The following is a 27,964-nucleotide window of genomic DNA, read 5'->3' as shown; positions in this document are numbered from 1 at the left end:
AGAGAGAGAGAGTGCTAGGTGGCTCTGACATAGAGTACCATGTGTGGAGTTAGAAAGAATTATCTTCTTGAGTTCAAACTGGTTTCAGACACTTACTAGCTATGTGACCCAGGATAAGGCACTTAATTCAGTTTCCTCATCTGTAAAATGAGCTAGAGAAGGAAATGTTAACCTACTCCAATATCTTAGCCAAAAAGTCCCAAAATGGGTCATGAAGTCAATCATGAGTGAAAAATAACTAAACAACAATATATACGTGTATAATATGGATGTGTATAATACACAAATGGATATATATCATATATGTGTGTGGCTGTATATGCATACATGCAATTAGTTATTATTTTTTTGGCCTTTTATTTTCCTCTGGTATTTTCTTTCTCTCCCACCCAGTCCTATACTCTGTGAGCATTTTCAGCATAGGGACTGGTTTGCCACTATTTGTTTCATAAATCTATTAAGTGTAATTGTCATTCTCAACCCTGTTACAATAAATACCATCACAACCAGAATTTCTTGTGCAAATGTCTCAAAATTTCAATCTATAATATTTTTTACTATATATTCTCAATTCCAAAGTCTTTTATCTGTATTAACTCATATCCTTTTAACAAAATTCTGCAGTGTTTATCTCAAGGTTCCTAACATGTATATATGTATTGTGTGTATATGTGTACATGTGTACATATGTATTGTGTGTGCATATAAAAATGAGTCAATGTACAAGATGAGCCAAAACACTTAGTACTTTGTACCTAACTAATGAGAGATGTAGAACTTGAATTTAGCTCTTTTGTTTTGCATCCCAGTGTACTTTAAGCTATACTATGCAGATCCGTTATAATGCTGTTTTATCAATTTTTGTCAAATTTGTAAAATACAAAAAAAATCATTAAAATGAATTTAAAAAATACTTCAATCATTGATTACTCCCACTTAGCACATGATTCTGCCCATAGCACTGATTCCAAAGTTGCTTACTAAAGTCTTCCAGAGCTTTTATCATCTTATAAAAGACTAGTTTTGTTCATAATAATAGACATTAGTTCAAAAGGAGAAACATTCTGTTCATAAACTACAAAACAACTTATAAGTGCTGCTTTGTCATAAAAAGAAATCTTAATTTGTAGCTGTAAATGATAAGGAGAACAAAATTAAAGGCTATTTTTCATTAAAAATAAAAACTGAAAGTAATAGTAGTTGATTCAGTTTAAGTTTAGTCATTTTTTTTCTATTTTATATACCATCACAAAGAAAAATATTGCATTTGATTGCTTGTCATAAGGATATATTAATAATTTTTGAACTGACTAAATTATGGAGTTTTTATTGACTTTGATATTCAATTCTCTGCAGTTAGATTTAATACATAACAGTAATTATCATAATAACTAATATTAGAATGTATTCTTTGGCAAGTGTCAACATGGTATCACTGAAATCAAAGGTCACTGAACTCAGAGTCACTGTGGTTTGAGTGACTGTTAAGGTGAGACCTGGACAATTTACTTAGCTTCATACAATCTTACTTTTCTCATCTGTAAAATGGGGATAATGAAACCTACTTTATAAAATTTCCATACAAAAAGTGCTCTGTACATTGTAAGATGACATATAAATGTTTACTGTATTATTATCATTATTATAACTAATTATTTATTTTTGAGCATTTTGTTTTCAATCCTATCTCAGTTTATTGTGTAATGTTTGTTTTTGTAGATTTCAAATGATTGGAAGAATTACCTATTTTTCTGAAATAAATCATCTCAAAATCTCTGTATAGCCTCCCTCCTGCTGCTTTTCCTGAAGAAGGTATGAGGAAGCAGATTACTGAACTATTATTTTTAGTAATATTTTGATTTACAGAGATATCAAAACAAAAACCTATTGAACTTGAAAAAAAAAAAAAAAAAAACCTTTGAGTAGAGACTGAGTAGAGAAACCAGGAAGTTCACAAAGTTATTACAGGGAAGGGGGGGAATGAGGCAGATGTGAGTTTGATAACATTGTGCATGAGTATTATCTGTCATGCTAAATACCCTAGAAAAAAAGAACAGAACAGTTTATAGAATATACTTGAGCCAATTATATTCTAATTTATGTTTGTAAAAAGAAAAGAGTGAGAAACCCTAAAGTCTATATTAGAATCATAAATGAATAGAACCAAGCTTGCATTTATTTACAACTAGCACAATTATCTTCCCATCAGTATTCATTGCTTGTTTTTTGTACTTTGATCTTTTTGAACTGATATTTAGCTTCTGCTTTATGATGTTTCTAGTAATAGGATCAAGTCCCTTGGACATTCAGCGTGAGAGACCTGAAGAATAAAAAAGAACCTGGTGCCAAACCCTAAGTGGTTCCTTAAACAGGAAAAATGGGCTGTGATCGGAACTGTGGGCTCATCACAGGTGCTGTCATAGGTGGAGTGCTGGCTGTACTGGGAGGCATATTAATGCCTGTTGGAGATATGATTATTCAGAACACAATTAAAAAGGTACATATCAGTCTGGAAGAAATTTTCCGTGACTGACTTTCCTTTGCTTATTTTCCATTTTATTTTTTTTTCCTATTAAGAAGGCATCATAATGGTTTCTAAATATTTGCAGTATAACAGGGTACTGTGCCAGAAAGGAATCCTGAAGACCATATGGAAGAGGGGGAAAAAAAAGTTGTTGTTGTTTTCCTCAGTTAATTTTATATTGCATTGATATATGTAAATATGTCTTATTTTCATAATTTGCTATAACTCATTTCATATATCTTAGTATGATAGGAATATAATTGTGATTTCAAGTCAATTATATAATGTTTCTAACCTGTTTATATTGATTTGACTTGAATTATGAGGAAAAGGGTCCTCAGTATATGTTTCAATTGCAACAAATACAAAATCTGGAAAAGGCTGCCTATAGGTCTCCATCTCAGTAGCAAGACAATATGTGTATATATGTGTGTGTGTGTGCGTGCATGTGTGTTTTATCCATTTCTATAATAAGGGTTTAGTAACTAGCCAAGGAATTATCCTAGTATGTTATAGAACTAAACCTGATGAGCAAATTTAATTTTTAATTAGGATATTGAGATATATAGCTGTGTGCTCTAGATCTTTATCTAGTGTAGTCCTTCCATTTTATATATTTGGAAATTAAATACTTTACAGTAGGTACTCTTAACACATTTGTTGTGGACATTTTTGAGCAAAATGGTAAAGCCAATGGACTTCTTAGAATAATTTGTCAATAAAATATATCAGATTCCAAAGGATATAATTATGTAAAAATAGTTTACTTATATATGTTTAAAGCATAATTTTATATGCATGTGCATATTTATGTCTATGTACTTAAATACATATGTATGCATATTTGAGCATATAAATCAAGTTAATAGATTCTAGAGAATCACACAGGTTTATCCAAAGTAATACAGATTAAAAATAGCAGTCTAGGTTTGGAAACCTAAGCTTGGAATCAAGTGCTATGCACACTGACTAAAACTATTTCCTATTGCTTATTATTGAATGGCAAAACAGCTAAATTAAGCCAATTTCTTCAACATTTAAAAATGTAAATGATGATCATGTCAAGTTGAAATCTTCTTCCTCAAAAATAGTTCATGGTCCTTGAAGTTTTCAATTGTGACACAAACAAAATAGCACTACCGGGTAGTCAAGACTATTGCTAACTCTCTCTAGACTTCTTTAGTTTAGCAAGATGGTGCTGAGAGGACAAACACAGCCCTTTGCTTGAGCTTAGTAAAAGCCACTATATCTCTTAGAGCTTATACTTTGGAAAAAAAGCCTTTGAGTTACAGTTACTCCAAAACAATGGAGAAACATCTAAATAGGACTTTCAAGAAGTACGTTGGTCACATAGTTCAAAAGGACAATTCAGACTATTGCTTTAAAAATTGATGAGAGTGACTTATGGGCCTCTTTGATGTATTTCAGAATTATTGTTTATATGTATTGTATTTTGAGCACTTACTGTATGCATAGCACAGTTATGAACTCATGGGTAAAGTATCCAGAGTTAATAAAAGAAATCAGTCTTTTTTCTAGAAACTTAACAAACATGTTAGGCATTTAATTAGGTTGCACACTTGAAATAAGTTATGCATTCTGAAAAGGCCCATTTTGGAGTTTTAAGTGTTAAGAAATGTTTCATTCTAGTAAGCCTATAACTGCTTCCCTACAACTTAGATCTAGTTCCCTCATTTTACAGAAGAGGAAACTGAGGCTCTATGAAGTTTAGTGACCTGGAAGAGGATCACTTCTACCCCTTGTTCTTAATTCTTTACTCTGATTCAAACAGAAGTCTAATCCCTCTTCCATAGGCTAGCTCTACATGCATTTGAAAATAATTGTCATATTTCTACGTCTTTCCTTTTCCAGACTAAACATCTTTATTTCCTTCTATCTACCACCATATAGTAAGATCCCCATCCTCACAGCTTCCTGGTCATATATCCTTAACTAAAATAATTTTATTGATGTATCATAAGTACATTTTTATATAATAATCCAGGGTGAATTCTCCATGTACTACATTCCCACATTTCATCTATTCATATTGCTTTTGTAAAAGTACAAATTGACAAAGAGGAAATTTTACTTTTTAGTGCAAATTTCAGTCTTCAATTTCAAATTCAAAGGTTGAATGGTGTCCAATACAGGCTCCTTAATTAAGAGTGGCCTAGAGATCTTCATCTGCAAGTCATTCTCTATGTTTCCAAAACAATTGATTTAACTGTCCTCTCTATAAGGCCATGATCTATATTGATAGAAGGCATTTCCATGTTAAAGGATCATAAATCTTTAGTAATATTAAAGTAATTAGCATTCATTTTTTTCCTTCTGTACTCATTAACATGAAAGAAAAAAATTCCAAGTCCCAAAACCTTATTCTAATAATTGGATATTAGGGAAGGAAAGCTATATTTTCTAATTTTCATTTATACTCAGTGAAAGCAACTGAGGACTAAATAAAGTGTGGTAGCAGTGAAAAGAGGGAGACAGGAAACCAAAACTTGGGCTTGATTTCCTTTGAGGATGACATAGGAAAAGTCACTTGGCCTCCATTTTTCTTTTGTAAAATGTGGGGATTGGGTTAGATGATCCCTGAGATTCCTTCTATAATTTATGGTCCTAGGACTCTAAAATATAAGTTGAATGACATATATACTGGGAACTTACCCTTCACTGTAAGACCAATGATCATGCATTTTAGACCAAAATTAAGAACATACTGTCTGACACATTCCTTTTTAAAGGAATTTTCTTCTCTCTCAAATTATGTGTGAATTGGAACATCTAAGATGTATATTTCCTTTGCCTATATTACCAAAGATGTTTATATTGTAAACCAGCAGAGGGAACCAAATTAATCATCTACATTATACTTTCTTCCTTGTCACTTTATTGTAATCATTTTGAGCATAAGAAATTAGTGAGGGTTGTCTTGAGAAATTTTAGACCCAGAAGAAAAGAATTTACAGAGAACAAAAGAATTCTCTCTGTGCAGACTCTCTGACAACCTGGAAGATCAGCTAATTGCATAATAATTGTTGAACAGGAGATGTCTGCACTTGCTCTATTCAGCAAAAATTGCTAATTCTGTCAACAGCTGCCTAAAGAACTTGCTACCAGTTTATGGAAGGATCAGGATCTCTTTAAGGTAGTGCAATAAAGTCCCAATAAGAACCAATTGGTTTGGTTGATTGATTAGTTGTTATCCTTCATGCTCAAAGAGGATCAAAAGGATATCACTAGTTTGGGGTCAATGTATCCAACTGTGGCTGATCAATCCAATACAAGTAGGGAAAACTCTACCATTGATTGGGTACAAATAGTTCACTTAAAAGTTTGGAGTGAAAATGTTTCTAAATTTGTACATCTCACATTACTTTTTAGAAAATCTGAAAATTGATAATACCCAATTCCCTCAATAAGAAGGCTATATCTTCTAAAATATGTGATATAGAAATTATGACATCTGAATTCTCTCCCTTAAATAATAACATGATGGTGAGATGCAAGACACACTGACTTCACCTGAAAAAAAAAAAAAAACTAGACTTATTAGAGCCAGCTATGGCACTGTAAGATAGAGGGCTAGCATACAAGTTGGAAAACCTGGAGCTGAAATTCCACCTTTGACACTGAATGATTGTGTGACCCTGGGCATTTTGATAATCAGACAATTCTCTGAATAATTTAATATCAATAGAACACATCTAATCTAAAAGGTATTTATTAAATATCTAAAATATAGAAGGCATTATGACCAGATTATAGAGATATAGTAAAAAATGAAAATCAGTGCCTTCCTTCAAAGGCCATATATTATACAGATAAATATAGCATGTAAATGGAAACATGGAAACATACATACATATATATGTATGTATATCACACATACATATATGTGTGAGTGTTTGATAATTTGTGGCAGGTGAGAATAATATTGCCTAGGAGCACTCAGCAAAAACTTTCTTTAGGATATGACATAGGAGCTGAACCTTAAATGAAACTAAGAATTCTGGCCCTCTCCCTAGCTAGGATTCTTCTTTTGAAATGATTTTCTACTGAATATAGATAGATAGTATCTCCAGCTATAAATACTATCTGTAGCTATACTAAATAATTTCTATACCTCTTACTTACTTATTTAATTACTTACTTAATGCTGTCTTCCCTCAAAGAATATGAATTTCATGCAGGCAGGGTCTTTTTTATTTTATTTCATTTCTTTGAACTCTCAACACAATCATATTTGTCATACTTATTATACTTAATAATATAAAAATATTAATAATAAACTACTGTTAAATAAAAATACTTAGTAAATGTTTGTTGACTATGGACAGAGAGGAGTTTTCAAGGGATGGAGAACTAGGAATGGTTACAGTGAAATAGCCTACCCAAAGGCAAAAAGGAAGAAAATGGATTCCTGAGCTTAAGGTATAGCAAACAGAAAACTTTGCCTCAGAGGTAGAACAAATAAAGAAGTATATATGCTGAGTTGGTGGGGATGAAGGGAGGGGAATTGTAAAGTTGAGCATAGAAAGAAAGGCTATGATTATCAGTGGTACTGATGGCTCTTGAGCAGTGATTTGTGGTTTAGGAATATCATGACAACAGTTCTTTGGTGTTTAGATTGAAAGGGGAGAGGCTATGAACCAGGAGTCCAATTATTACTGTAGTATTTCAAATGAGTAGTGATGAGACTCCAAATTATAGGGTGGTATCATTATTGTGAGAAGTAATATGGCAGTAAAAGAAATAGGACTGTTAACTGATTGGGACTTAAGGTTTAGGGCGAGGGAGAAGGAATTTAGAATAATTGTATCCAAGATTGATTGAACATTTGTAACAAGTGGGAAGATTTTTTTTATCTACTGAAATAAAGGGAATGGTAGAAGGGATAGATTTAATGAAGATGAGTTTTGTTTTAGTCTTTTGTTTGAAATGCCTCCAGGACATCTAGCTGAAGATCTCTAAAACATAAATTTTGCATTCTTATACAAACCCAGAGGAAGATTAGGACTAATTTTATATATCTAGTAACTACCTTTATAGAGATGGCTGAATCCATGCTATACCCGAGAAAAAGAGGAAAAAAAAAAAAAAAAAAGAAGATCCAAGTCTGAACTTTGACAAACACATACAGCTAGAAATTGAAAATGAAAGGGGTCTCTGGATATCAAGTCCTAGCCATCTTCATTTTACAACTGTGGAAATTGAGACCCAGCGAAGTTAAATGACTTACCCAATATTATCAAAATAACTCTAAAAGATCAGATTTGAGTCAGATTATCTGACCAGAATATGTTTTTCTCCCTACATATGTTGCTTCCCATGAATAATGGGTATTTTGGTGGCATAATATTGTGCAGAACTCTGGTCCTAAATTTAGGAAAAACAGAGTTCAAATATGGCCCCAGATGCTTACCAGCTGTCACCCTGGGCAAGTCACCTAAACCTGTTTGCCTCAGTTGGATCACAAAGCATAAAATATGATGGAAAACAACTGAAAATTTACAATGGCTGAGTAATAAAACACTCCCTTGAGTGAAGGGACAAACAGGAGAGAGTCGTGTCAAGGAAAAGGAGGAAGAAGAGACAGAATGATCATCAGTATTGCAGGCTGCAGGAGATTCCAAGAAGAGTTTCAGTTGAGTTTTAAAGTCAGACAGAAGCAAGAATGCAAGAGGTTGAAGTATGAAACACAAGGGGGAAAAGAGCAATAAAAGCAAGACTCTTCCCTTTTTCAAAAGGATTGGGCATGGAGTGAAATGTACTGATTCAAATGTATTTTCTCTTGTCCTTTTTCAAATGGATAGGTTTAACCAGCCATTCTGTGACCTTGAAAGATTGATTTTCTTTATGGTCAATTTACTTTAATAACTTATGAAAATGGCAGTTCTTAGTATTATTAAGATCATGAAATGGAAAAACCACTGGGCTAGAATTCAAGAAAGTCTCAACTGTTACTATTTTTTTTTTTTTTTGACTTTTAGAAAGTCACTAAAGACCTGGATCTGAATTTCTTACATGTGAAATAAAAAGTGTCGACTAGGTTTCTTTTGGTTCCAAAATCTTGGAATTCAATATTTGCCTAAAACTAGAAAATTATCTTCAAATGAAAACTCTAGACCCAGAATCAATAAAACTTGATTTTAAATTTATTTACCATGGTTCCTTCAACTGTAAAACAGAGATAATGTTAGTAATTATCTCCTGTGTATATTGTGAGAATCAAATGAAATAATTTTTATAGCTTTTAACATAATGTCTGGTGCTTAGTAAGTGCTGTATAAATGCTAGTTATTATTGCTATTAGGTGAATATAGGATCTCATCTTTAAAATAGGAATTTTACTTCTCTCAGAGGGTGAAAAGTCTCAAGTAAAATAATGTTTAAGCTTCAAGTAATATATGTGAAACATTCTGCATTCTATAAGGAAAAAGTCATTTCATCAATAATAAATTTTCATTAAATGATTTTAATACCATGTTTCTCACTAGAATTACAAATATCAATATCATAATAAATCACCAAAATATTAATAATAACAATTATAGGGGGGTTGCTTTTACTTTGAGAAATAAATTTTTGTACAATGATGATTGAGCAAAACTACAAAAAATGGAACAGGATAGAGAACAATATAACTATTTACTTGTAAGTTATCCTTACTCAGTAGAGTGAAAGTTTTATTGAGATGGATATCCACTCTCTCCCCAAACTCTCTAAGGGTTTAGAAGCAGCTAAGGATTCAACTGTTTTATGAGTTATCAGAATACTGTAGTTCAGAAGTGGATACTGACCTAAAAGATTCAAATTGATGAAAAATTCTGAATCTTTCATTATCAAATTCCATTAAAATGTGCTGGATTATATACAGTAGGCTAGTTATCTTATTTGAAATGCCTGAGACTCAAAGGGGGAAAAAAATCAAACCTCCCTTCTATTCCTTTGTCAAATAGCTATCTTATATCTCTGTTGAAAACAGGAGATGCACATGGTTTTATATCTCATCATGTCAGAATAGGAAAGAGTTGAAAACTGACATTTCTTGTACATAAAATATCACAATTATCAGGAAGACTTTAGTTCCAGTTTTATCTCATTCATCATTTCCTTAAGTCACCTTTGAATAAGCTCCAATGTAGGAGGAAGAGTATTAGGCTAGAAATCAAAACAGAGTTCCAGAGCTGGCTTTCCCACTTATTAGGCCATATGATCTTGAACAAGTTAAGAAATATCTGTAGTATATAATTTCCTTTTTTGCAAGAGGTTAAGATCCTTTCCAGGTATGATTGCTCATTTCACTTGAATTTATAAGAAAGGTACATATCAGGTAGTGATTATAATAGTAAGAAAGGCAATGTTTGTGAACATACACAGAATCGAATAAAAGATGGTCTGTTTTTCACTTCATGGTTGACATCATAGGCAACCAATGCTATCAACTCAAATCCATAAATTATATAATATAAGCTCATGATTTTGCTTAGGTGACAAGGAACAAAGGTGAAAAGAAAAACAAGGTGAAAGAAGGGAAATACAATAATGCCCTGAAGGGGTCCCATTTATTTGAATTTACATTATTTGAAGTTATAATTATGTAAACTATGGCAATTGATTCCAACCCAGCAGAATTATATAGTGCATATTGAAATATGTGTGAGCCTTTCATTAGTTCATTATTCAAACTAATTAAAATCTAGCTGTAGGTTAAAAAAAGAGTACCCTCTAATTTTAGCTTATAATTCTAGTAGAAATATATAAATTTGTAAAAAAACAAAAAACAAAACAAAAACAAAAAGCAGTTCACAAATTAATATGCAAACAAGTTAAAGAGAAGATAATTATTCTTGCTAAAACTTTAAGTAAAAGCTGTAATATCAGGAGGAAGTTCTTTTTAGTGAGTTTACTTCCCTTCAAAAGGCTCTGATGCCTTTTTTTTTTTTTTTTTGCTACAGATTGATCTTTCCTTTAAATATATTTGATATAGTTTCTGCCAGGACCCCCAGCTTCCCACAATTATAGAATTAAAGAGTTACAGATTTTTTTCCCAGCACAGCATGTAGTTTTTATCTTGTACTGAAAGCTATTCAAATAATCGGACCCTACTTGGAAAAAACAATATTCTCTAATCAGAACAATAAACACTAAAATATTAGTATAAAATCTTGCCTTTATCAGCTACATGCTTGGAACAATATATTTGCCTTGAAGTGAGCATTCATTAGCTGAATGAAATGTATTAGCTATCTAATTCATTTTTTTCCCTCACTAAAATTGCCACTCATCTTCTTTTTTGGTGAAATTTGAGATTTATGACTCTTATTCCCATGAGTATACACCCTTATTTGTATTTGTATATATGACAAGGCATAGAACGTGTTTATCTTCTTAAATGCTACATAAAGGGAAAAAAGTCATTTCTATGAATGATGCTCTTGTGTTTTTGCTTTATCATAATGAAATTGATTTGTTACCAGTTTGAGACTAGTGTGAGACTACTAATAAAGACTACCACCCATTAAGGGCTTACTAGAAAAGTATGTTGGAATTGTTTGGGAAAGAGAGGCTAAGTTTCCTAGATTCAAATAGTTAATAAATATGAGAGCCTGGATTTCAACCAAAGTCTACCCGTGACTATCCATTATGCTAGGATGATTATTTTGGTGGGTTTAGTAAACTTTGGGAATAAGTATTTTTGTATAATCTTAAAACATTTTCAAGGATGTAATCATGCAATAGAACCAGGATGTGATACAGTTGTGATATCACAAGGTACAACATATATTTGCTGAGTGTTACCTTAGTAAAGTAACCCCAAATCACTTGAATTGGCATTGTGTCTGGTAGATATCCATTAGGCTTGGAGTCAAAAGGATCTGAGTCAAAATCCTCCATCAGACACATATTAGCTATTATTCTAGAAATGTTATTTAATTATAAGCCTCTCTCCTCATTTGTTGGTATCAACTTTGTTTCTGTTAAGATCAAATGAAATAATTTAAATTTGGTCTAGTTCTTACTTTTCCCCTGTTCTCACTATCTTTGTATCTATCTCTAAATCTCCTCCTCTCTTCTCATATCTGTCTTATATGTATATGTCTCTCTCATTCCTCCCTTTCTTCTTTTTTCTATTTATATATTGTGTTAGCTACTATCACCACCACCACCAACAGCAACAACAATATCATTATTGTCATCAACCTCATTATGAGAATTTTTTACAGTGGTTACCTAGAAAATATTCCCTTACCTCAAGAATATATATGAGGGGATGACAATGTTTTGTAAAAAAATGTAAATTAAATTACCATGCCAGTAATAACAATAATAATACCTTATATTTATAAATTGTTTATGATCTGCAAATACTTTCTTCATAAAAATCCTTTTGAGAAAGGTAGTGCAAGTATCATTTTCTTTTCTTTTTTTTATTATAGCTTTTTATTTATAAGATATATGCATCAGTAATTATTCAGCATTGACCCTTGCAAAATCTATTGTTCCAATTTTCCCCCTCCTTCCCCCACCCTCTCCCCCAGATAGCAGGTAGACCAATACATGTTAAATATGTTAAAGTATATGTTAAATACTACATATATATATATATATATATCTCCATACAGTTATTTTACTGCACAAGAAGAATCAGACTTTGAAGTAATGTAAAATTAACCTGAGAAGGAAATCAAAAATGCAAGCAGACAAAAACAGAAGGATTGGAAATGCTATGTAGTGGTTCACACTCATTTCCCAGAGTTTTTTCGATGGGTAGCTGATTCTATTCATTATTGAACAAATGGAATTGATTTGGTTGATCTCATTTTTGAAAAGACCCACGTGCAAGCATTATTTTCATTTTATAGAAAAAGAAAAAAAAAAGATATTTTTTTCACAGTGACACTGGTAAAAAGGAGTCAGACTTTAGTCTTTTGTTTTTGTTTTCTTGAATTCATCTCTCTTCTATTTTATGTCATATTTTTAGATGATTATAACTAGTCAGTTCTAAATAGATCAAAACTATAGGATTTTTTTAAACAAATTATTGTCAATTGGACTCCGCAGCCAATTTTTCTTCTAAAAAATGCTTTTGTCTCACTTTTTAAACAATGAGAAAACATCTCTGAAAGTGAGAAGGAAATTTTGAACTGAAGTACAAAGAGTAGAGAATGAGGAGGAAGGTAAAAGTTTAGATATTAGCAATCCTTAGGAAAAGGCCAATTCAAAAACTATTTCTCTTTCCATGACTCTTCAAATAGAATCTTTCTGATCTTTTTTTCTTTTTCTTCTCTATAACTCTAGAATAAAACTTTCATGACATGAGCTTTCTTCCTATGCCTCCTCATTTGAAATACTGGATAACTTAATCATTACTTTTCCCTGAAAAAAGAAATCAGCAAGTAGCCCAATACTACTAGTTTCATTGGAATACAACGTTTATTTTTGCAGTATTTGCAAGATTTTTGTAAATTAAAAACATGGTATAATTGGACACTATGGTGCCATTTGCAAATGTGTATACTGTCCCTACTTAGGAAGATTATGATAATATCATACCATTCTTGTCAAGTGATCTTCTGAAGTCCTTTACCAGAAGCTATAGGAATATAGAATTTGAGTTTTCCTGAGGCCTTGAATCACAGAATAGAGCAAATAAAAAGAATATATATATATGTGTGTGTGTGTGTGTGTGTGTGTGTGTGTGTGTGTGTATATATATATGTATTAGAGTTGAATATGAAGAGGAAAAAGTTAATGATATGTTTGGCTAGACACTTACTGACATTTCAATCTTCCCTTATAATCCTACTTCAGATGACTGTGGATATGAAAAGCTAAACCAATGAAATGTCATTGCTCTGGGATGCTAAACTGGAAAGGCTTCAACTGATGCTTTGGAGTATATTTCTCTTATCAGACAATTGTCATAGCTAAATGCAGAGGCTTATTTTTTGCCTATAAAAACTCTGAAAAATCATTTATTAATGATTACAATCTGTGTTATTGGAGTTCCTTTGTAACTGGTAGGCTTTACCAATGAAATCACAATTCCTTGAAGTTACAAAGTAAATGATTGGCTCTCTCCAGAATTTCTCAAAGACTTTTGAGTTACCTATTTAAGTTCTAGAATATTTTTTTCTTTTTTTTTTATTCAGAATTTCTTCTCCCCAGTTACATATGAAGCATTTTTTATCTATGTACATTCTTTTTTTAAAAAAAAAACATATTTCCTTATGAATCCTATTGGGAGAGAAAAATTAGAACAAAAGGGAAAAATCATGAGGAAAAGAAAAGTGAACATACCATAACGTTCAGTCTCCATAATTCTCCCTGTGTATTTGGATGGAGTTTTCCACTCAGAATTTATTGGAATTGCCATGATGATTGAATTGCTAAGAAGAAAGTCCATCATGCACAATCTTGCTGTTGCTATGTACAATGTTTTCCTGATTGTTTCACTCAGTATTAATTCATGTAAATCTTTCCAAGTTGATCTAAAATCAGCACGTTGATCATTTTTTTATATAGAACAATAATATTCCATTACTTTTATATACCATAATCTATTCAGATTGGTTATTCAGCCTTTCCCCAATTGATGGACATCTTTTCATTTTCTAATTCCTTGCCATCACAAACACACACAAAAAAGCTGCTGCAAATATTTTTGCACATGTGGGTCATTTTCCTTCTTTTTTGATTTTCTTGGGATATGATCCAGAAGTGGCACTGCTAGATCAAAAGGTATGCACAGATTTATAGCCCTTTGGTTGGATCATTTTACAACTCCACCAACAATGCATTAGTGTTCCAGTTTTCCCACATTGCCTCCAATGTTTATCATTATCTTTTCCTATCATCTTAGCCAATCTGAGAAGTGTGAGGTAGTGCCTCAAAGTTGTTTTAATTTTCATTTCTCTAATCAACAATGACTTAGAGTATTTTTTATATAAGTATAGATGGCTTTGTGTTATTTTTTTTCTTGACAGAACCCATGCCAGGATAATTTTTTACAACATTATCCCTTGCACGCACTTCTATTGTGATTTTTCCCCTCCCTCCCTCCATCCCCTCCCCCAGATGGCAAGCAGTTTTATACATGTTAAATAGGTTACAGTATATCTTAGATACAATATATGTGTGCAGAATCGAACAGTTCTCTTGTTGCACAGGGAGAATTGGATTCAGAAGGTATAAATAACCCGGGAAAAAAACAAAACAAAATGCAAGCAGTTTACATTCAATTCCCAGTGTTATTTTTTTTTCTTTAAGAAAATATCTTTTAAATATTTCTGTATTTTTGTTCTTATTGTGGTTTGATTCTTTTCTTCTTGTTTGTGATTAACCTGAATCTATTACATTAAGCAATATGATAGCTCTTTCACTGCAATGAAATTCTCATTATAACATTCAAAATTTGCTTAAAATTTTGTTGCTAAATTTTGCAATAATGTTGCTGAAGGGTTAATCTTGTACTTCACAATCATTTCCTTAAAAATCACAGAAATTAGTCTGCACTACTGCAGACTTGTTGTCTCCTGGCAGAAGGCTAACTTGAAAAGGTTTTGATAATACTTTAAAACAAATTCTGTTGCAAGTATGTGGCAACATTGCAAGGCCATTTTTTTTTTTAACAAAGTTACTCTAGGTGTTTGTTTTCCATTTGGGTGATGAAATGTTATGAACTCCCACTGCTACAATCAGCTTTTTCCCCCTGCAAACTCATACAAATTTACTGGTTTTTTTTCTTCCCTTCCATAGCAATGTGTCATCGAAGAAGGTACAATTGCTTATAAAAATTGGGTTAAAACAGGCACAGAAGTTTACAGACAATTTTGGATATTTGATGTGCAAAATCCAGAAGAGGTGATGGTTAATAGTACCAACATTAAAGTTAAACAGAGAGGCCCTTATACATACAGGTAGGTGAAGATCTAATCAAATAAATGTTTCCTGAATTACAAAGGCTGTCATACTCAATACAACCACTTCACTAAGCATGTATTTATGAATCCTTTGTTTTACAACATGGAATATACTGTGTTTCTTATTGGGATGAAAGAAATAGATACCCAAAAGAAGTCAGCCTGCTGGTTTCCTCAATAATTTAATCAGTAGCAGAAAAAAATACCATATAGGTTCTAAAATCCTATGAACATAATCGAACACTGGTTAACTCCAAATGTCTTTCATGACATTGTCATTTATATAGTTATTAGCAAGAAATTCATTTTTTTTTCATCTTTTAGAGTTCACATTTTTATTATGTTTTCCTGTTAGTTCAATGATTGGATGTATGTGCTACGTCGAAAAATCTTCTCAAGGACTTAAAAACAAAAAATCAATTTTGCCAACATTAAGTACATGCTAATTCCCTGTCAGTCACTATACAAAGTTCATGCAGTATAGTTTCTAAGGTTTCCCTTCAAAGAAATAAACTTGTCTATGGGTTGTTGAAAATCATTAAAAAATATTTCATATATTTCTGGTTTTAGAGTTTAAAAATCCAAAGCCTTCCTTTATTTTCCCCTGCTTTTATCCAATAATTTAACTCCTAAAATTCATTTCTTAGATCTCTGAATAGCTGAATACAATTTTTGAGTTAGAAATCTATCTTAGAGGTCATATAATCTAAAATCTGCATTTTACAGAGTAGAAAACTGAGGCTGGGGGGGGGGGAAGTACATAACTTAAGCAAGGAATACAAGGAATACAATAGAAGAGTAGCAATTATCATTTTAGCTTTCTAACTTCTAGTTTGGTTTTTCTTTCTGATATAACTTGCTGCTGCTTATTTCAATGAGAACTTAATTTTTTACATTAAATAAAATGATCGTATGCATATATTATCTTATCTAAGTGTAAAAGCATAAAAAGAGAGAACAGGAGCTTGATTTTCTTTTTTAAATTAAAAGACTAGATTTAAGAATGTTATATTTCTGATTCCTAAATTAATCATTCCACATTATCTGATAGGAGCCAGTAGGAAATTTCAAATTGGTGATCAAAGCATTTGAGTTCAAATATAAACTCTGCTATATATTACATATGTAATCTTTGGCAAATGAAATAACTGCTGAAAATCTGTTTCCTCATCTATAGATTGAGGTGGTTGGAAGATCTGAAAGGTGCCTTCTATCTCTCAATCTATATTCAATTTCATGATCCCCCCTCTCCATGGATGTTTACATGCCTATCAAAATAATTTATAATTTATATCAGTCCTAACTACTCCCCTAGTTAAGCATCTTATTTGCCCTTGGTTATTGGTCACATTCAAATTCTACTTTTCCTTTTTTTTGGGGGGAGTGGGTTAAAAAATGAAGATCATATTCAATATAGAGTAGTCCCTTTAGAATGAGAGTTAGGTTTTTATTCTTTCTTTCCTCATCCTCCTTTTTTTTATCCTACTACTTAGCACAGTGTTTTGCACTTAGCAGGTAATTAGCAAATAAACAGTCTCACTCAGAAAAAAGTATAACTTTTCTTTTTACATTATTTGGTGCTACCTCCTCTTTTTCTTCCCTTTCCTTCTCTTTTTCCTCTCCCAACTCGTCTTCATCTTCTTTATTTTCCTTTTCCTCCCCTTCCTTTGCCTTTTCTTTTTTTCTCATCCTGCTTTCTAAAATTAACTCCCAGAGAAATATAAATGACTGCTTAATTAGTGAATAATTGTTCCTAATATGTTGGTAAAAGTAGCCATTATTTTTTCTTTATTCTCCTAAAGTAAAATAAATTAAGTAAAAAAGAAAAGAAAAACACAATTATTTTTCTACAGACCAGTCTTGCAAGAATGGGAACTTTCTATCTTTTACAAGAAATATGTCTATTAGCTAGGTGACAGTATTTAGGATTAGAAGTTACTTTAGGAAAAAAAAAGTCATTCTTCTTCATATCTTTGCCTTCAAATCATCATTACATGTAGGCCCAGAAAGATATGCTTTTGTAAACCTCTTAAGGTTCTCTAGCATCTAGTTCATAATTTAGTTTTTATAAAAAGTTTTATATAATTCAAATCCTCTTTAAGGCATTCTAACTTTGAAATAAAAAATTAAAAGCAATGATTTGCATTTGGACAATGCTTACCATTTCCTTTTGAACTCATACTTTGATAAAACATAGATAAAATGCATATTAGCCTTCAAATCCATATAATCCAATTACAATTTTTTTTTTCCAGAAACTAGAAATTAGGAAAAACTGTTTCATTCCAGCATTTTCTTTTAAAGAGTGCCATCTGTTGGCTAGGTTTTGTAATTATAAAAACAGTAAACAGCCATATTAGTGTATAAATCATTACTGTTATGAAAGTGTTCTTTTAAAAAGCATGTAAAAAAATGATCATGGATACCATAATATTCATAGACACTTCTAGTGCTATTAAATAATTACACATATATGATTGTCAAAAATCCAAGTAACCCTGGAATAGAGCAAAGACTAAGCATGATCCACTTTTAAATAATTTATAGAAATTCTAATAAGGAAATAGTAAATATATTATCTCTATTGATTTTTCAAAGTCTTGGAGAGTATATAATTCTATTATATTGTAAATGTCGTGAGTGAAAAACGAGGCTTTGACTCCTTAGGCATAAACCCCACAAATTTTGAGTATTGCTAGGTCTAGAATAATCACTTTTTCCATAAAGTAGATGTTGTGATAGCCATGACAATCTAATTAATTTATTTTGTGCTTTATGGTAAAACACAAAATATTTTTTTTTCTACAAGAATTTTTTTTTCATTTTACAAGCATCTATATTCTTAACAGAATAAAAAAAATTAGGAAATTTTAAGTTCTCACTCATAAAATTTAACTCAATATGTGAAAATTTCCCTTGGTCTTCAATCTTTTCCTTCCCATACCTAGCCACCAAGTTACATATTTTCCTTTGACATTCCCCTTCATCTTCTATTTTTGAAGGGACTAGTCAAATTGTGGATAAATAAAGTGTAGACAAAGATCATTTTGATCCCCATCTTTTTGAAATAAAACATGGGAGCAGGAGTCACCTTGTATATAGTTATAGCTTAGAGATATGACCAAACTCTCCTTTCTTTTTCAATTAGCTATTTCCAGACAAAAAAGAGAAGAAATATGAACTTATAAAAGTCTCTCTTTTTACTTGGCCTAACCCTTAATGTATAGTTCTTCCCACAAAAGTATAACCAGACTTACCATGTAGGCAACCAGGTATTTTTGTGAAACAAGTCTGATAAATATTTTAGTTAACCTGTGATTAGATGATGAACTATGACTCTTTATACATTACTTTATAAGTTTAAATTTGCTTTATTAGGGTTAACTAAGAAGTGAAACCAAAGACTCACGAAATCTACTAAATTATTATTAATTAATTGCTCACTCTGTGTAAGTTACCTCTCCTGAGTCTCAACATATATCTAAAGAAATTCATTTAAGTATATAATTAATCTTCAAAGTCTAGTATTTTATATAATTATAAATTCATGTGAAAAGTTTTTTTTATCCTTGATATTACTCTACATGTAAAATTGATAATTATTTATATTCTTAGCAGATTATAACATTGCATTTATTATAATTTGTGCTTATAAAACTATTTTAGGTTTTTATCTTATTTTTCAGGGTTCGCTATCTAGCCAAGGAAAATCTAACTCAGAATGCAGATAACACAGTTTCTTTTGTGCAGCCCAATGGTGCCATCTTTGAACGTGGACTGTCAGTTGGGTCAGAAGATGACAGCTTTACTGTCCTCAATCTTGCTGTGGCAGTACGTGTGTTGGGATGGGGATGGGGCAGGGTGTGTGTGTGTGTGCGTGTGTGTGTGTGTGATGTAGCAATGAAAAATAATACAATTTGTTTCCAAATCTCCAAGATTCCATTAAAGTCAGCTTGTCAAAATTATTATAAATTTAAGCAGATCAAAAACAATTCTTAATCTTATTTTGCCCATCACATGAGTATTATATATTCCCAAATACTAATCTGTAAAAGGAGTCATCAAAGTATGTGAAATTCAAAAAGCAATACAAGTGGGCAGCTAGGTGGTACAGTGGTTAGAGCACCAGTCCTGAAGTCAGGAGGACCTGAGTTCAAATTTGATCTTGCACACTTATCACTTCGTAGCTGTATGACCCTGGGCAAGTTACTTAACCCCAATTGCCTCGGAGGGAAAAAACAAATAAACAAAAAAAGCAATACAAGTGATTGGGAAAAAAATAAATTCAAGCTTCAAAATGGAATAATAATTTATTTGGGGCTTTACCAATGTGTTGATTTATTTCCTTTTTATTATTTGCAAATATTTAAGTATTTAGGTATTTTGTTGAATTGTGGTAACTTTGGGCAAGTCATTTAATTTCCTTGGGCCTTGGGCCTTAGGTGTTATATTCCAGGATGTAACAATGAGGTTGTTTGAACAAGATGATCAATTGAAGCTTTGCAAGTATTAATTTGTGACACCAAGATTTTTAAAAATTTAGACAGTGCATAATATTGGAATTTTGATAGGGAACCATCATGGGATTTGGAAGTAGATTTTAAATATGACTAAGCTTAAAAACAACAATAACAATATAAGAGTATTTGCAAGATATGTTTAGGTTCTGGGTGGATTTAAAGGCTCAAATGAGACAGTAGTAGAAGATGAGATTGAATAAAATTTGTGTAGTTTTGGAGAATATTAAATGCCAGGATCAGGAGTTATGACCTAATTCTATAAAACTAATAATATACTTTAAATTGAGTTAAAATTATGAAAGTAGAAAGAAGAATAATAGCTTTATTAATTATCCTTTTGTAGTTAGTATGAGAACTAGATCAAAAGAAAATAAATGCCAATTACAAGGTTATTGTAATAAATATAGAAGGAGATAATAGGGTAAAAATAAGACTGTCTATAGCTTCTACTTTCTCCCAGGACAGGGAACTTATTTCCTTTGTCTTTTTTGTGATTTCTACTGGGTTATAATATGTTAATCTCAATATTTAGTCTAACAGTTAACATACTTGGTCTGAATCTTAAGTTCTCTAATTTGGAACATTAAGCAAATCATGATTTATCTCAGCATCTATCTAATCTATTTAATCTATCTACCTTGAAATCCTAAAATCAAAAGGAATCTTAGATTCCTGGTCACACTCCTCCCACCATTTACCCCAAAATGAATCCCTTCCTAATCACGTGTGATAAGTGAGCATCTTGTTTTAGTTTGAGGAATTATAATGATGGGTGAATTCAATATCCAAAAAGAGAGGGTATTCCATTTGGGAGTTATATTACTTTATTAAAAATTGTTTTTTTCTCTATTAAGCCCCAATCTACTTTCTTATTAATTCTGCACATTGCCTTTAGTCTTCTTCTCTGGACAAACAAACAATAAATCAAATTCTCTCTCTCACAAGATAGCTCTTTCCACTTTTGAAAAAAAAAAAGTAAGCCATGTTCTCTCCCCAAAGTTTTGAGAAGATGAGTGTTATCTGCAGATATTATTTCTCTCGATTCAAAAGTTATTTCTATGTAGGGAAGAAGTTACTCCCCCTCATTCCCCAATGTCTTAATTTCATAAGAGTAATTCTAATATTTCTGTGAGTTACAAAATATTATCTAACTCTTAGTGTGATAATGTGCTGGAATTCCTTTCAAGACAATGCAGCATAGGCAATATCAATGTCTATAATATCAAAATTATCTTAACTTGGTTGCTTAATTGAATTTTATCATAAATATCAATGCATGGAGTCACAGATGATGAAGAACTGTCTCATTTTACAAATAAAGAAATTGATGCCTAAAGAGGATAATGATTCCTACATAAGGCTATATAAGTAGGAAGTAGCAGAAAATGAATTCAATTTCCCTTCTCTTACTTCCAAATCAAAACTGTTGATTTTGTTTGTCATTGTCATTGTTGTTTTTATGATCATTTGGGGGAATTCATATCACCAGACCAGCTGGATTATAAAAGCATTGAATTGTACTGACTGGAGCAAACAGTGATAATAATTGAGCTTAAAATATTCTGCTTTCTTGTTAGTTATGTTTATTCAAACAGCAGTGGTTTCAGTGGATTTGGCAATTTAAATCTTTTGATCTTGGCAAGATTTGGCAGTAGTCTTAAATAAAGGCTGCCAGTTCCATTAAAGTTTATTATAACATGCTTTGTTGATTTTTTTTTACAGGCTGCACCCATTCTGTATCCAAATGCTTTTGTCCAGATGGTATTAAACTCATTTATCAAAAAGTCCAAATCTTCTATGTTCCAAGTCAGAACCTTAAAAGAACTATTGTGGGGCTATAAAGATCCATTCCTAAGTTTGGTTCCCTACCCTATTGATACCACAGTTGGTGTCTTCTATCCTGTAAGTAATAAATATTCAGAGTTCATTATGCCTTTTGGATGGGTAAAGAAAACTGATAGATATTTTCTTTTTGACTTGTAATTTTATATTATTAAGAGAACAAATACCATAAATATTTTAAGACCTCTTAGAAAAAAATGTATTGTTAAAATAATGGAAATGGACACAAACCCAGGAAAATGATCAAAGTTATGCTGGTATTTTCAAGTGAACCTTTTGTTTTAACAGTGAATATAGTCTTTATCATGTATTGAAACCATTTTGATTATAATTGGTCATTTTTCTCTATTTCATTTCAACTGTTAATTCAAATACTACCCTATCAACTTTTATTGTGTACAGCCTCCTTGACAGTTCTTTTCTATTTCTTCCTTTTTTCATTATACTAGTAAACAATTAGTTTGCTTTCCAAACTAAAAAAGGTTATTTAATTTTCAGAACTTAGTTTTTTCAAGATTGTTAGAATGTTATATTTAAATTAAATAGCCCATGGACCTTGAATCTTAAATTGAATATCAAATAAAAAGTTACTATTATATTATTATTATTCCCTATCATTATACAGTTTTTAAAAATGACTCATTGCAAAAACAGATATCTCTTCTTTTTTTTGTTTTTTTTTTTTTTTTTTTTTTTTTTTTGCAGTACAACAATACAGTAGATGGAGTTTACAAAGTTTTCAGTGGAAAAGATGACATAAGCAAAGTTGCCATAATTGACACTTATAAAGATAAAAAGTATGTGGTTTTTCATTGATTTAATTTTTTCTTGTTGTTTTTACTTGTGTATATCTAAAACATTTTGAGAAGTGTTTTAAGTTGGGAACTTTTAAAGCTAATTATTTTTTTTCTAAATACGTACTTAATTTTGGGGTTGAATCTGATTTTTTTTATTATTTTATCACAATAGCCAAGTAAATAAGACAGATCAAATGGAATAGCTAATTTTATTTTACATAAAAAAGCTAGTGAATTGGTTTAAACTTTGTTGAGATTACCATAAAAAATTTAGGATATATCTGTTGGCATTAAAGTAAACTTGAATGTGATTAAACATGATTGAGTGAATTATCATGTTTTTTTTAACTAGAATACTACCACTGAGAAATCTCTAAAGGTTATTCTTCCACTCTGGACTTGTACAACCAAATATGATTGACAGGTTAGATTTGCCTATAAAGTGATTCTCTTTTCTGTATTTAAGAAAAAATGGATGAAATGCTATTCTTTGGGCTTCTTCCTATTGCCAGATGTGCCCAAAAAGAATATGAAAAGTTTATAAAGCTCAATTATGAGAAAGTGACCTAATATTTCTATATTAATAAGGCAATATCTTCTTTTGACTGACCAAAAATAGAATTAGTATGAAAAGGGATTAGGAATTATAAGCACATTTGTAATCTCTCTCTATATATTTTAATTTAACTTTGGAGGTAGAAAATACAGCTCTCTTTTCTTATCTCATATTTAGCTAAGAAATATAATTGTAAGAAAGAAATTGGTCACTTAATTGTTCCATATTTTCTACTCTATTAGTTAAATGTTTTAATTCATACATATTCATAAATATATTCTTATATATGTATATATTCCAGGGAAACATATATATATAATCCTGTTGTTTTTGTTGTTTTACGTTCATATAAGAAAAATCTGGGAGAGAAGTATTTAGTGTACTGAAAGCTTATATGCATCAGTAATGTATCATGATAAGCAAACCAAACAACAACAACAAATAAATCCTACTTTGAGTTTAGTCCAAATTAGGAGGAATATGGGGCTCAGTGTGTAGAAGATTATTGTCTTGCTATACTTTGACCCAGTCAGACCACAAATGCAATATGATGTTCAGTTTTGGATATCACATTTAAGTGTACTTAAGTTGTATAAGTAAATATAAAGAATGTGTTGAAAAGTTCAGGGGAGACAGTGTTACCTATGTCTAGAATCTTGCTTCTATCTCTGGAAGGGATATTTTAATTGTTTTCTTGAAAGTGACATAAAAAGGAGCTACAAAGATGACCTCTTTCTTCTCCTCTGAGAAAAGAAATACCAGAATAGAATTTTACTATTTGCTTACTTAAGCCTCCTTGGTATGGAATACTTTCCTGACCACTATCTCTTAAGGAAAAAGACACCTAAACCTTTTATCTGCATGTCATTTTTGCCAAATGAGTGTTCAAACAAAGACCTTCAGAAATAGTAGTCAATTGATTTATTTAAACAGATTGCAAATAAAAGGGGGAAAATACTAGATTAGAATATACCATCAAATACCCAACTGTGAATGAGCTATTCAAATGGAAGCAAAAATCACACTCACTTAAAAAAGAGCCTAATTTCAGCCAAAGAAAAATTATCCAGTCTTTATGGAGCAAGGTGGAAATCAGGGTAGTGATGAGGAGCTGGTCTCCACTGTGTGGCCACATGAACCTTTTTCTTTCTCTCCCCATTTGTCAGTAATCCTAAAAAAAAGTTTCTCCTTCTCTTAGCTCTTTTGCCAACTAACTCTATCCTTCACAAAGGCATAAAGAATCATAACATTCTTTCTAACAGTTAGCAGAGTCTCAGGCAAAATGTTCCTGATTTCACTGGAAATTTGGGTTACATTAGAAAGGATACTAACCAACAAGGAGGCAGCCTTGTGAAGACTCCCAAGTTTTCATGTAATGATTTATTAAGACTAGAAAAGATAAAAATTTGGGGAAGCAGGGAATATAAAATGGGCATATTCAATTATTAGAAAGATCTTGATATGGAAGAGAAATTAGACTTATGCTTACACATGGAAGAACTAGACAAAAACAAGAAGAAAAAGAAGATACAGTGACATAAGATTAGATTCAGTGAGATGAAAATTTTCCTTGCAACTTCTTGTTCATTTGTTTCAGTCACATTTGAGTTTTCATGATCCCATTTGGAGGTTTCTTCACAAAGATACTAGAATGGTTTGCCCATTTCTTCTCTAGCTAATTTTATAGATGAAGAAACTGAGGCAAACAGTGTTAAATTATTTGCCCAGGGTCACACAGCTAGAAAATGTCTGAGGTCGGATTTGAACTGGTCTTTCTGTTGCCAGACCCAGGATTCTGTCCACTGAGCTACTTAACTGTCCCCTTAAACAATTTACCCCTGCTTAATAGATCATTATAGAGTTAGAAAAATTGTTTCTGAAAATAAAATATGGAATAAAAATGAGTAAGAAAATAATTTAGCATGTGTAAGTAACCACCAATCTAAATTCATCTTCTTCCCTCACCCCTTAAATCACTATTTTAGTAGTCAGTTATCTAGTGCTTGAACCTATCAAAGGCAGAGAGTCCTTTGCATTGTGCTCATCATGGGGAAATAACCTCATGTGTTTTATCCAATAAATAGCAATTTGTGAAGGAATTTTGAAAGTAAAGTGAAAGAATATTCAGAAATGAGAAAATATTTGGACTCCTTTTAAAAATAAGGATATGTTTTCAGTTCCAGATATTAAAATAAATTTAATTCATTAATCTGAGTAAGGTGGAAAATATTGTTTTAAACATCATGGAGTCAGGAAAATTTTGATTAAATAAGTGACTTATACAAGGGTCAACAGACTAAGACAATTTAACAAAAGTAGGACCAAACTTTGGCCTATTCAATGCAAGTTTGTCATCATTGAAAAAGAATTTTTTTTCAGATAATATGCTTTCATATTTGACAGTGTTTATCAAGTGATCAATTGTTGCTACATACATTGATATTAGTCTTACTTAAGGTGTTAATATCTCAGAGAAATAAGATAATATGAGCTCTGTTATCTCTGGATAAGTTCATTGACTTCCCTAGGCCTCAGTTTCTTCATTTAACAAAAAGGAAGGATTACATTAAACAAATGGGAAATCTCAGGTCTCTGAGATTTCTTCCATCTCTGAATCTTATATTCAATGTCAGGAAAATTAAAGGAATATAGGAAAAAAGAGAAATGTTATGTGGTAGAGAACTGTCCTGGGTTCAGCCCTTTATTTTTTAGTTTTTAGATAGCTATCTAAGACTTTAAGTTCAAAAGTGGTATCTTATCTTCATTGGTAGAGAAAATTTTCTGTCAGTAGAATTAGTAGATCTGACCAAAGGAAACAAAAGTGGATATGTAATACATAAAGCATTGCACATATGTTAAAATAAAGTTTCTGTATTGTGCATGTCTTTTTATTTTATATAGGTACAAAATAATTCTCTGTTTTACCTGCAAAACATCCTAGTTAGAATAGTGGTTAAAAAAAAAAAACAGTAAAAAGTATGTACTTATAGCTTCACTGTGAGGTTAAAAAAAAGGAAACAGTAGAAAGTGTGTACTTATAGCTTCACTGTGAGGTTTAAAAAAAGAGAAATAATAGAAAGTATGTACTTTGTAGCTTCACTTTGAAAAACTTAGTTTGTCTAATTTTTTTTCACTTTGATTTATAACAGATTCAGTTTACTTTCACATCTTTTTACTCATATTTTTAACTGTAATTGAAAATGCAAGTAACAACCATTTCATAAATCTGCCTGCTTATTCTAAGTATTATATGTCCTAACCAGTTAAAATTCTGTAATCTACCACCCACAGATCTCCCCACTGAGTATGAAATATTTTTACAAAAGAAATACACACAAGTTAACTATGTCAACTCATTAGAATATCTTCTGTTCTAGGAATCTCTCATATTGGCCAGGTTACTGTGACATGATCAATGGCACAGGTAAGGATGAATATTCATGGAAAGAATTTTATTATTTTAATATTTTGGCCATCCAATATTGGCATGCAAAGGTTCAAACCTATATGAACACATAGGTTTACCTGAGTCCTTCAAAAAAAATAAAATGTGAGGGAATCCTCTAATAACAATAATATAGAATGTTGAAGTGTTAGAGTAGATGACATTTCTATTCATATCTCTTTCTTTTTTTTATTATAGATTTTTATTTACAAGATATATGCATGGGTAATTTTTCAGCATTGACAATTGCAAAACCTTTTGTTCCAACTTTTCCCCTCCTTCCCCCCAACCCTTCCCCCAGATGGCAGGTTGACAAATACATGTTAAATATGTTAAAGTATAAGGTAAATATGATGTGTGTGTGTGTGTATGTGTGTGTTGGTGTGTGTATACACACATGTCCAAACAGTTATTTTGCTGTACAAAAAGACCTGGACTTTGAAATAGTATACAATTAGCCTGTGAAGGAAATAAAAAATGCAAGTGGACAAAAATAGAGGGATTGGGAATTCTATGTAGTGGTTCATAGTCATCTCCCAGAGTTCTCTGGCTGGGTGTAGCTGGTTCAGTTCATTACTGCTCTATTGGAACTGATTTGGTTCATCTCATTGTTGAAGAGGGTCACATCCATCAGAATTGATCATCATATAGTATTGTTGTTGAAGTATATAATGATCTTCTGGTCCTGATCATTTCACTCAGCATCAGTTCATGTAAGTCTCTCCAGGCCTTTCTGAAATCATCCTGCTGATTATTTCTTAGCTAACAATAATATTCCATAATATTCATATACCACAATTTATTCAGCCATTCTCCAATTGTTGGGCGCCCACTCATTTTCCAGTTTTCTGTTCATATCTCTTGCAAAAACTTAAGAAACAATAACATGGGCTTGAAAAACTAGAAATTATGATAATTATTGAAAGGTAAACATGTTTCTACCTGAATTTTGAAATCAAGGGAAAATGAATGAAATGACAAAAGAAGGTACATGGGAAAGAGAATGAGTAAAAATGTAAAGAAATTTATTTCCAATTTTAATCCAGTAAGAGATATATTAAAATTGGACATTCAAAACTATCTTCAACTCCTCTGTAAACAGGGAAGTCAGATAATTAGTAACAAAGTGTGAGATGATAACTGGAAGTAACATAATTGTATAAGGCATTAGGAACTAGAAAAAAAAATTTCAGTTCTAGGAAAATGAGTGGGCATTATTGCTAAAGAAATTAACATCCAAGATTTATTCATAATGAGGGAGTTATCAGGGTTCAGTGTGAATTATATTCATTCTGTAGTCAGAAATCCTGGGTTCAGAGTTTGCCTCTGTTATTTAATTCGATAA

General features: G+C 31.5%; 1 protein-coding gene across 5 annotated transcripts in view; it reads left to right on the top strand.

Annotated features, from left to right (window-relative positions):
* CD36 (CD36 molecule) overlaps positions 1–27,964 on the top strand; it is an 81,546-nt gene that overhangs the window by 34,462 nt on the left and 19,120 nt on the right. For all 5 annotated transcript variants that reach the window (XM_003771461.4, XM_012550915.3, XM_031938674.1 and 2 more), the window contains 7 exons: positions 1,720–1,812; positions 2,282–2,497; positions 15,296–15,456; positions 19,146–19,290; positions 21,702–21,881; positions 22,527–22,618; positions 26,552–26,598. In XM_003771461.4, the coding sequence (XP_003771509.1) occupies positions 2,378–2,497; positions 15,296–15,456; positions 19,146–19,290; positions 21,702–21,881; positions 22,527–22,618; positions 26,552–26,598 (745 nt within the window). In that variant the 5' untranslated portion in view covers positions 1,720–1,812; positions 2,282–2,377. The remainder of the gene's footprint in view (positions 1–1,719; positions 1,813–2,281; positions 2,498–15,295; positions 15,457–19,145; positions 19,291–21,701; positions 21,882–22,526; positions 22,619–26,551; positions 26,599–27,964) is intronic.

The sequence above is a fragment of the Sarcophilus harrisii genome, chromosome 5 (genome assembly GCF_902635505.1).
Source record: "Sarcophilus harrisii chromosome 5, mSarHar1.11, whole genome shotgun sequence".
NCBI classification, from domain to species: domain Eukaryota; kingdom Metazoa; phylum Chordata; class Mammalia; order Dasyuromorphia; family Dasyuridae; genus Sarcophilus; species Sarcophilus harrisii.
The sequence above is the reverse complement of the archived record's forward strand: the minus strand, read 5'-3'. Positions and strand labels throughout refer to the sequence as shown.